This window comes from Pangasianodon hypophthalmus, chromosome 21 (genome assembly GCF_027358585.1).
Source record: "Pangasianodon hypophthalmus isolate fPanHyp1 chromosome 21, fPanHyp1.pri, whole genome shotgun sequence".
Classification (NCBI taxonomy): domain Eukaryota; kingdom Metazoa; phylum Chordata; class Actinopteri; order Siluriformes; family Pangasiidae; genus Pangasianodon; species Pangasianodon hypophthalmus.
In genome coordinates this window covers 20,636,706-20,647,838 of record NC_069730.1, presented here as the reverse complement: position 1 = coordinate 20,647,838, position 11,133 = coordinate 20,636,706, and the positions used below count along the sequence as shown (strand labels likewise).

At 40.6% G+C, this 11,133-nt stretch overlaps 1 protein-coding gene across 1 annotated transcript; it reads left to right on the top strand.

Moving 5' to 3' along the window:
- Positions 1 to 2,843: 2,843 nt before the first annotated feature.
- LOC128317158 (uncharacterized) lies at positions 2,844 to 7,619 on the top strand. Its single transcript, XM_053227761.1, has 2 exons — positions 2,844 to 3,183; positions 6,583 to 7,619. The coding sequence occupies exons 1-2, from the start codon at positions 2,844 to 2,846 to the stop codon at positions 7,617 to 7,619; spliced, it is 1,377 nt and encodes a 458-aa protein (XP_053083736.1).
- The last annotated feature ends 3,514 nt before the right edge of the window (positions 7,620 to 11,133 follow it).

Here is an 11,133-nt window from a genome sequence, read left to right as displayed (position 1 = left end):
TGAGTGCGTTTGGATTCTGTGAGTGAATCTTTTTTTCTCTTTTCTTGGCTTTTCTCTTTGTTAGTTGTTTTTGTGTGTTTTTGGTTTACGGTGCAGTTGTTTTGGGCCGCGTGCTACCTGTTTTCTCGGGAGCATGCCGGCCCCGCGCTCGCAGTGTTTGAGTTCACTGACCCGGCGTCTTGGAGTGAAAGTGGCGTCCGGGGTTAGTGTAGAGAAATGCTGCCTGGCAGTGGGTGATGTTGTTGGGCATGAAAACATATTGTCTGCCTCCAGGATGAATAACGCTACGGTTATATTTCTCAGCACTACTGAAAAGGCTAACGAACTAGTTGAGACAGGGATTGTTATTGATGATTTTTTTACCTTTGTGCTTCCACTTTCTGCACCATCAAAGAAAGTCACATTGTCCAATGTACCACCGTTTTTAAGTGATGAGGTATTAGTTAAAGCTTTGTCTCGTTACGGTAAACTGGTTTCTCCCTATTAAAAAGATCCCATCAGTAGCGAATCGCCTTTTCTGAAGCATGTTGTCTCGTTTAGGCGCTTTGTTTACATGATTATGAATGACGATGCTGAGTTAGATGTGTCCATGCACTTTCGGGTTGATGAGTATGATTACATTATTTACGTAACAACTGATAAAATGAAATGTTTTAATTGTGGGCAATCTGGTCATTTAATCCGTGCTTGTCCCGCTAAAAACTCAAACGACCCGTCAGCTGATGGTGACGTTGCCGCTGTCGGAAGTGACGTGGTAGTTAACGCTGAACCCGATGAAGCAGGACCGTCAGACGAGGCCCCGGGTGTATCAGGGATAGGAGTAGTGAAGGATAAGAATGATGATGCTTTACCTGTGATCACACCAACTGATGCTAAAGAATTAGCACCTAAAAACACAGTTTCTGGTGTAGAAGTGTCTAATGCTCAGGCGGAGATAGCCGTTACTGAGACAGATATCCTTTTAAACGATGCTTTCCACAATGACTTGCAATCTACTGTGAGAAATGTACATGATGACAGTCGAATGGAAACAGAGCAGGCAGATTTTAAAGTCCCATTAAAAAGAAAGAAGTCTGGTAAAGCTCCGACTGTTAGACATGCAAAGAAAGCAGATATAACCGAGCCAAGTGATCAGGATGAAACGGAAAGTGACAGTGAGTTTTCTGATTCGAGTGTTAGTCTTTCTCAGAGTGATTTTTCTGGACGTCATTATGAGGTAGATGACATTAAACTGTTCCTCAGAGCTACGAAGAATAAGAGAGGAGTGCGCATTAACGAATACTTTCCTGACATAAAGCAGTTTGTTGAGAAAACAAGGTGCTTCATGATGGAGGGCTCCTTTACAAATAAAGAGGTTTATCGATTGAAAAAGACATTGAGCAAACTTAACTCTGAGCTCAGTAATGAGGACAGTGAGAAAGCCTAATGCCACGTATTGTAATAGAATGTTCCTGTGGGCAGGGATTTTTTTCTTTTCCTTAAGTATGTGTCATGTTAATGTTGCTACCCTGAATCTGAATGGTGCTAGAGATATGCACAAAAGAGCTTCATTATTTGAAGTAATTTATCAGAAAAAAATTGATGTCACTCTGTTACAGGAAACACACACTGATGTTAATAATGCTGCTGATTGGGCAGTAGAATGGAATGGGATTGCTGTTCTAAGTCACAATACTTCACTGAGTGGTGGAGTTGCTATTCTTTTTGCTAAGAGTTTCAGCCCACGCTCTTATCAGATTGAAGAGGTTATTAAAGGGAGACTTTTGAAAGTAAGAGCCTCTTTTGAAAATGTTGTATTTGTTTTTATTTGTGTATATACACCAACTTCAGCTGTTGAAAGAATGCTATTTCTAAATACTTTGTGCTCTGTTTTACAAAATGTTGGTGTTGATGAATATTTATTTTTGGGTGGTGATTTTAATTGCACAGAGTCCAACTTGGATAGAAATCACATTGAACCCCATTTACCTTCACGTCAACGTCTTGTTCAGCTAACAAAAACACATGAATTAATTGATATTTGGAGACAGCTTAATGGAGAACAAAGACAATACACTTGGACCCATGTTCATGATAACACGATTTCATTGGCAAGACTGGATAGGTTTTATGTTTTTAAACATCATGGTAGTATTGTTCAGAGTTGTGTTATTATCCCATCATGTCTTTCAGATCATAGTATGGTGCAGTGTTGTATCTTTTTAAACTCTATTAAGCCAAAGAGTGCTTATTGGCATCTAAATACCACCTTATTGGATGATAAGTGTTTTAAAGAAAGTTTTAAAAATTTCTGGGATGTTTTTAAAACTACAAAGAATTCTTTTAGAACACTGCAGCAATGGTGGGATTTTGGGAAAGTTCAGATAAAACAGTTTTGTCAACAATACTCCCAGAATATCACTAGAGAGATAACCCTGACTTTGAACACCTTAGAGACTGATATTTTAAAATTGCAAGAATTGGCTCACTTGCCTGGGAATCAAAGTAATGTGGAGTCTCTTATAAAAAACAAGAAAACTCAGTTGTCTGATCTACTAGGGGTTAAAACACAGGGTGCTCTGGTCAGGTCACGTTTTTTAAGTGTAAATGAGATGGATGTACCCTCAAGGTTTTTTTTCAGTTTGGAAAGAAAAAATGGACAGAACAGGGTTATTCATGCTTTACGTTCTGAATCTGGGGTATTGCTGACTGACCCCAAAGACATTCGTAAGAGAGCAGTCACTTTTTACGAGTCTTTATATAAAAATGAACTGAGTCCAGATTATAGGCATGATAGTGATTTCTTTGACAACCTTCCTCAAGTGTCAGAGGAAGTTAACGCAAAGATTTCAGGTGCCTTGACCATGGGGGAACTCTGGAAGGCCCTCCAAGGTATGGAGCTGGGAAAAGCACCAGGGATGGATGGCCTGCCAGTCGACGTCTATAAGTCATTTTGGTCAGAGCTTGGAGAAGACTTGCTGGAGGTACTGAATGACAGTTTAGCCGGAGGGCTATTGCCGTTGAGCTGCCGCAGAGCAGTCTTGACTCTCCTACCCAAGAAGGGTGACCTGACGGACATCAAGTGCTGGCGGCCGGTCTCCCTCCTGTGCAGTGACTACAAGCTGCTCTCTAAGGTTTTAGCTAATCGGTTGGCAGAGGTTATGGACAAGGTCATACATCCTGACCAGACATACTGTGTCCCTGGTAGGTCAATCTTTGATAATGTTTCCCTGATTAGAGATCTTCTCGATGTCTCTAAGGTGCTAAATCTAGATTGTGGTTTAATATCATTGGATCAAGAGAAAGCCTTTGATCGTGTTGAACATGTTTATTTATGGAGAGTTTTGAAAGCCTTTGGTTTTTGTAAAAAATTTATAGATCAGGTGAAAGTTCTCTATAGTGATGTTCAGAGCATTCTCAAGGTCAATGGTGGTTTGTGTGCTCCTTTTGGAGCCTGTAGAGGTATCAGACAGGGGTGTTCACTTTCTGGTATGCTTTATTCTTTGGCCATAGAGCCTTTGTTACAACAAATAAGAATGAAACTTCATGGTATATCTTTGCCAAACTGTGATGGCAATTTCTTATTATCAGCGTATGCTGATGATATAGTAGTTATGATCAGTAAGCAAAATGATGTACAGGTTTTATCTGAATTGCTTGGAAAATTTAAAGTTTTATCTTCTGCTAATATAAATTGGAATAAAAGTGAAGCACTACTGATAGGAAGCTGGAAAAGTGGAAAACCGAAACTTCCTGCTGGTTTACATTGGGGAAAAGAAGGTTTTAAATATTTGGGGGTCTTTTTAGGCAATGACACAACAGTGCAGAAAAACTGGGAAGGTTTAATAGAAAAAGTCAAAGGACGCCTAGAAAAATGGAAGTCTTTGTCCCCAAAATTGTCATACAGAGGACGCATTTTAGTTATTAATAATTTGGTGGCATCTTCCTTATGGCATAAGTTTGCCTGTGTAGATCCTCCTTTGCAGCTGCTATCAAAAATCCAGGCTACCCTGGTGGACTTTTTTTGGGATAAATTACATTGGGTCTCACAAAATGTTCTGTTCTTGCCCAAGGAGGAAGGTGGTCAAGGACTAATTCATCTCCAGAGCAGAATTGCAACCTTTCGTCTGCAGTTTGTGCAAAGACTGTTGGATGGACCATCACGTTTTAGCTGGCGTGCTGTTTCATGCCTGATTTTACGTAGTTTTGCAGGTTTGGGGCTGGACAAAGCACTTTTTTTGATGGATCCCCTAAAACTGGACACCTCCACGTTGCCAATTTTTTACAAGAACATTTTTAAAGTTTGGAGTCTCTTTGCTGTTCAACGACCAGAAAAATCACATTCTCTTCATTGGTTACTGGAGGAGCCTTTAATCTGTGGCTCCCGGTTGGACCTAACAGACAGTTCCTTTTTCCCTGGACTTAGTAGGTTGCTGATTGAACACAACATTATTACTCTGAGTCAGCTACTGAACACTGTAGGGCCGGATTTCAAGAACAAAGCAGCATTAGCTCAACATTTGGGAATCAGGTCTATTCGTCTGGTTACCCAGTTGCTCATGAAATGGAAAGCGGCGTTTAAGACAACTGAAATGGACTTGCTAGCAGAGTATTGTGCTGGTTCCCGAGTTCCTGATCCTAAAGACTCTTTTCCTTGTCTACTACTGTCTGTAAATGTTGAAGGGATTACATCTCCTTTCATTGAAAATGTTACATCTCTGTGTAAAGACTTCTTTTTAAGTACTGGTAAATCTTTGTACAGGTCTTGTGTTTTGGTTTTTAGCAAAAAGGTTTTAAATGGGAAAGTTGATACTCCCTGGCGTGATGTTTTTAAACTGGATCAAAACACAAGACCTGAGTGGAGATCCTTGTATAAACCACCGTTGACCAAGAGAACAGGTGATTTGCAATGGAGAATTCTTCATGGTGCTGTCGCGGTCAATGCTTTTATCTCAGTTCTAAACCCTGAGGTTACTTCTACATGTCCTTTCTGTTCTGACAGAGAAACCATCTTTCATGCTTTTATGAATTGTTGTAGATTGCAACCTCTATTTCTAGCTGTAGGTAATGTTTTCAGGAGTTGTAATGAGACCTTTTCTCTAGAGACTTTTATTTTGGGGTACAAATATGTGAGGAAGAAAGATTTGTCTGTCAACTACTGAATTTTGTCTTAGGCCAAGCAAAACTGGCCATTTATACAAGTAGGAAAAAGAAAATAGAACAAAACTTAAATCAGAACATAGTAGCCTTGTTTTTTAACTTGGTGAAGTCAAGAGTTTTGATTGATTTTCTTTATTATAAATCTATTGATGATTTTGTCACTTTTAAATGTATTTGGTGTTGTAATGAGGCTCTGTGCTCTGTTTTTGAGGGTGAACTGATTTTTATGCATACTTTGTGATTTTTTTTTTTTTTTTTTTTTTTTTTTTTTTTTTTTCCTCCCCCTCCCCCCCCACCTAAACTTACTGTGTTGTAGGAGTGTATTGTGAATAGGAGAGGTTTTTTTTGTAATAAAAGTCTTGTTAAAATTCAATTCTCTCCCTCTCTCTCTCTCTCTCTCTCTCTCTCTCTCCCCCTCTCTCTCTCTCCCTCTCTCTCTCTCTCTCTCTCCCTCTCTCTCTCCCTCTCTCTCTCTCTCTCTCTCTCTCCCTCTCTCTCTCTCTCTCTCTCCCCCCCCTCTCTCTCTCTCTCTCCCCCTCTCTCTCTCTCTCTCTGTCTCTCTCTCTCTCTCCCTCTCTCTCCCTCTCTCTCTCTCTCCCTCTCTCTCTCACTTCTTTTTTATTTTTAAATCCTGATGAATATGAAAGATGTGAAACCTGAGGTCTGTATGCTGACAGATGGACAGGTGGGAGGACAGGAGTTTTGTTACACAGAAAAAAACTCAAAATTGCAGTTTTTTGGCTGATAAATGTAGAAGTGTGTTTACTGCCACAAACAGCACAATAAACGACAGAAAAACTCCAGCAACAAATTCTAAGCGTTAGAGATGAGAGATTAAATCCCCGGCTCCAATAAATTTAACCTCACTGACTGTTTGATTGATTTATTAATAGATTATTAGTGAAATAATTGATGTATTAGTTGATTGGTTGTTTACTGACTGATCAGTTAATGATTTGTTTGGTTTATTTATAGACTGCAAGCTAATTGATTGGTTAATTGATTTATCGAAAGATTCATTGAATCCTTTAATTGATTAAATTACTGATTAAATAGTTGATTGATTGAATGATTACTCTATTAAATGATTAAGTGATTAATTTATTAATTGATTGATTAGTTTATTAAATGGTTAGGTGATTGATTAGTCTGTTAAATTATTAGGTGATTGATTAGTTTATTAAATGATTGATTGATTGATTGATTATTTTATTAAATGATTAGGTGATTGATTGATTAGTCTATTAAATGATTGATTGATTGATTATTTTATTAAATGATTAGGTGATTGATTAGTCTATTAAATGATTGATTGATTGATTAGTCTATTAAATGATTAGGTGATTGATTAGTCTGTTAAATGATTAGGTGATTGATTAGTTTATTAAATGATTGATTGATTAGTCTATTAAATGATTGATTGATTGATTGGTTTTCTCTCAGGTATAATGAACGGCTCTGATAATCAGCGTCTCCTGGACATGGTGAAGGCGTGTGTGCACTCTGGGATGTTCGTGGCTATAGGCGTGTTCACGTACGTGATTGCGGTGACGGTACACGGCTCGCCGCATCTTCGCCGTAACGCTCACTACCTCCTGCTGCTGCAGCACTGCGTCTGCCTCACGGGCTTCAACGCAGCGGGCGGCGTGTTACACGGCCTGCGCGCCCTGCGCCTCCCCGTCCCCCGCCTCGCCTGCTGGATCCTGTTCGACCTGCAGGTGGTGATGGCGCGCGGCCTCACCTTCACCCTCACCCTCATGTGCATGTGCACGTGCCTCTCCGTGTGCTGCCCGCTGCGCTACGAGGCGCTGGTGCGCTCCCTGTACCGCTGGGTGATCGTACTGACCTGGATACTGGCTCTGATAAATCCCGTGGTGTTCACGGCGTTGGCGTGGGCGCAGCAGCCGTGGCGCTACATGATCGCCCCGGACACGGCGTGCTCCACAGCTCTGGAGGGTAAAGCCTGCATCATCAGCTCGCTCCTGCTCCTCTTCCTCATGGTGCTGCTTATTTTCAGCAGTTACATCCTCATCTGTCTGGAGGGTCACCACGCCGGTCATTTCTCTCAGTCCAACAGTAAAGGACGACGCACCATCCTCATCCACGTGCTGCAGATCAGCCTGCACATCTTACCCACCTTCATCATCATCTCCCGCGTGCACCAGGTGCTCGTCATCGCGATCATCACCTTCCTGATCTTCAGCATCTCGCAGTTTCTCAGTCCGGTCATTTACGGCCTGCGGTGCAACGAACTCAACAAGGAAATCCCGCAATTCTTCCCACGCTACTTTAACAAACGCACGACCCTGGAGCCCGGCGCGAGCGTGGAACGGCGTGGAAGCACCGGGACAATCACCAGCACCTCAGGAGCAGTGAGCAGCACCGGAACCGGGAACGGTACCGGAACCGTTACTGTCCACGTGTCCGACAGCGATTGGGACGACAAGAACAAACACGATCATGAGGAAAAAACAATGTGAAAAGTGGCAACGTGTGAAAATGTAGATGCTCCACCAACAGGAAGTGACAAACGGGACAACAGGGATAAACAGAACTCTCGGAGAACTTTGAGAACTTTGAGAACTTTTCTAAACGGATCTTGCGTTCACAGACGTGAGAGAACTGGACTGATGGCTTCGTTCGATCGAGACGCTACTGTACTTATCCAAAAAAAAAAAAAACAACCCATATCTAAAACCTCTCGTGTGGGAAAATGCAGCGCACAAAAAAGTTTATTTCACTTCACACCGAGCGAAACGTGTCAACCAATAGAAACCCGGAGGGGCGGAGCCGACGGCTTTCTGTACTCAACGCAGTCTGCTACTTATGAACTAGCCGACATGCTATTTTACATTTAGGGAAAAAAAAGCAGTAGCTAACGTTAGCATGAATTAACACTCGAGGAAACACGGCGCTGAAATCCTTTCATTTCCTTCATTTTCTGCAGCTAAACCCTTATCGTTATGTCGTACGATATCCGTTACCACGACGACCACGCCGTCGTTTTTCCGTCGTTAGGCCCGCAGAGTAATGGTACCGCATTATGACAAGGAAACTTATTTTTTCTTTGATTGTTTTTCTACATTTTATTATAATTAGTGTAAATATTTTATTTATTATGAGAATAACTGTAAAGCTTGGACTGTTGTGACCTTTTGCACAGTAGCACTGCATCACGTGCTTCAGCTTTATGTACATGTTCGTGTGGGCTCATGCTAACACGCTAACATGCTAACACACTAACACGCTAATACACTAACACGCTATCACACTAACACGCTAATACACTAATACACTAAAACGCTAACACACTAACATGCTAACACACTAAAACACTAAAACACTAACATGCTAAAACACTAAAACATTAACATGCTAAAACACTAAAACATTAACATGCTAAAACACTAAAAACTAACACGCTAACACACTAAAACAATAAAACACTAACACGCTAACACAGTGACACGTTAAAACACTAACATGCTAAAACAATAAAAACTAACACACTAACACACTAAAATACTAGCACACTAAAACACTAACATGCTAAAACACTAAAAACTAACACACTAACACACTAACACACTAAAACACTAACATGCTAAAACACTAAAAACTAACACGCTAACACACTAAAACAATAAAACACTAACACGCTAACACAGTGACACGTTAAAACACTAACATGCTAAAACACTAAAAACTAACACGCTAACACACTAAAACAATAAAACACTAACACGCTAACACACTAAAACAATAAAACACTAACACGCTAACACAGTGACACGTTAAAACACTAACATGCTAAAACACTAAAAACTAACACGCTAACACACTAAAACAATAAAACACTAACACGCTAACACACTAAAACAATAAAACACTAACACGCTAACACAGTGACACGTTAAAACACTAACATGCTAAAACAATAAAAACTAACACACTAACACACTAAAACACTAAAAACTAACACACTAACACACTAACACACTAAAACACTAACATGCTAAAACACTAAAAACTAACACGCTAACACACTAAAACAATAAAACATTAACACGCTAACACAGTGACACGTTAAAACACTAACACGCTAACACAATAAACTGCAGCAGCAAAGCCACTACAGCAATCGCAGTCCCAATCCATCACAGTACAGTACAGTACAGTACAGTACTGCTCCCCATATGAGATCCTCAAACCATCTCCACCTCCCCCAGGTGGCACCATCACCAACAATCTAAACGGTTCTTCAGGCCACATACAGCTAGTTAGCACACAGCGAAACGAAACAACGTTCCTCCAGGACCGAGGTGCTCCGTAAACCACACGCAGAACTACAGGAGGATAAGTTAGATACAGCGCAGCGCCGACTGGGACACGGTTCCAGTAGAAAGAAAGTTACAAAATGGAGGCACATTTAGACACACTGTCTGTACTTTTTATTTTTCTAGAATTTTATTAGATTTAATTCCGAGGATTTGCTCTAAAATAAGATCTTGGTGGTCAAATCAAATCTTTCCAACGCTGTCATTAACTGCCCTGACTGCTGCTCCTCGCTATAAAAAAGACGACATAAAGCCATCGTTCTGTTAGAGCCGTAAAAATACACTAAAAAATAAACACAACTTGTTTAAGGATTTTAAACCAAATTATAATAAAAAGACTTTTTTAAAGAAAAAAAATATTTAAATTGCTCTGGAGATAAATTATTATTATTTTATTATTATATATTATTATAAAGTATATTATATATTATTTATTTTTGAGGAAAAATACTGAAGTTATTCTTAACTTCGTCTCGCTCCAGTCGATCCGAATCGTCAGTTAGCCCTGCAGATTTAGCGCACGATGCTAAAACCGTCAACTATAAGCTTCCATATCTTGTTAGCAACATTAGCCTGGTAGCTTAAATGCTAAACTAAAGCAACAGAAATGTGTAGAAATTTCAGATTTGTTGCTTTAAGAAGGAACTGAACACAAACAGATGTTTCGAAATTCAGAAGAAAACAGAACAGAGCTGTGTAGAGGTTTATATTTATGAGAAGCGCAGAGGAGAGTTGATGTGATCGGGGTTAATCGGCTTTGAGACCTGAATCCATTTTAGTCCGTGTTCAGATAAACAGAGAGAGAGAGAGAGAGACAGAGAGAGAGAGAGAGAGAGAGAGAGAGAGAGAGAGAAGGACTACAGATAAACAGAGAGAAACAGAGAGAGAGAGAGAGAGAGAGAGAGAGAGAGAGAGAGAGGGACTACAGATAAACAGAGAGAAACAGAGAGAGAGAGAGAGAGAGAGAGAGAGAGAGAGAGAGAAGGACTACAGATAAACAGATAGAAACAGAGAGAGAGAGAGAGAGAGAGAGAGAAGGACTACAGATAGAGAGAGAGAGAGGGACTACAGATAAACAGAGAGAGAGAGAGAGAGGGACTACAGATAAACAGAGAGCGAGAGAGAGAGAGAGAGAGAGAAGGACTACAGATAAACAGAGAGAGAGAGAGAGAGAGAGAGAGAGAGAGAGAGGGACTACAGATAAACAGAGAGAGAGAGAGAGAGAGAGAGAAGGACTACAGATAAACAGAGAGAGAGAGAGAGAGAGAGAGAGAGAGAGAGAGAGAAGGACTACAGATAAACAGATAGAGAGAGAGAGAGAGAGAGAGAGAGAGAGAAGGACTACAGATAAACAGAGAGAGAGAGAGAGAGAGAGAAGGACTACAGATAAACAGAGATAAACAGAGAGAGAGAGAGAGAGAGAGAGAGAGAGAAGGACTACAGATAAACAGAGAGAGAGAGAGAGAGAAGGACTACAGATAAACAGAGAGAGAGAGAGAGAGAGAGAGAAGGACTACAGATAAACAGAGAGAAACAGAGAGAGAGAGAGAGAGAGAGAAGGACTACAGATAAACAGAGAGAGAGAGAGAGAGAGAGAGAGAAGGACTACAGATAAACAGAGAGAGAGAGAGAGAGAGAGAGAGAGAGAGAGAGAGAG

Excerpts from the sequence above, each read along its gene's own strand:
- LOC128317158 (XM_053227761.1), top strand. The coding sequence starts at position 2,844 with ATGGGGGAACTCTGGAAGGCCCTCCAAGGTATGGAGCTGGGAAAAGCA. Across the intron at positions 3,184-6,582 it reads CCAGACATACTGTGTCCCTG|GTATAATGAACGGCTCTGAT; the intron begins GTAGGTCAATCT and ends GTTTTCTCTCAG.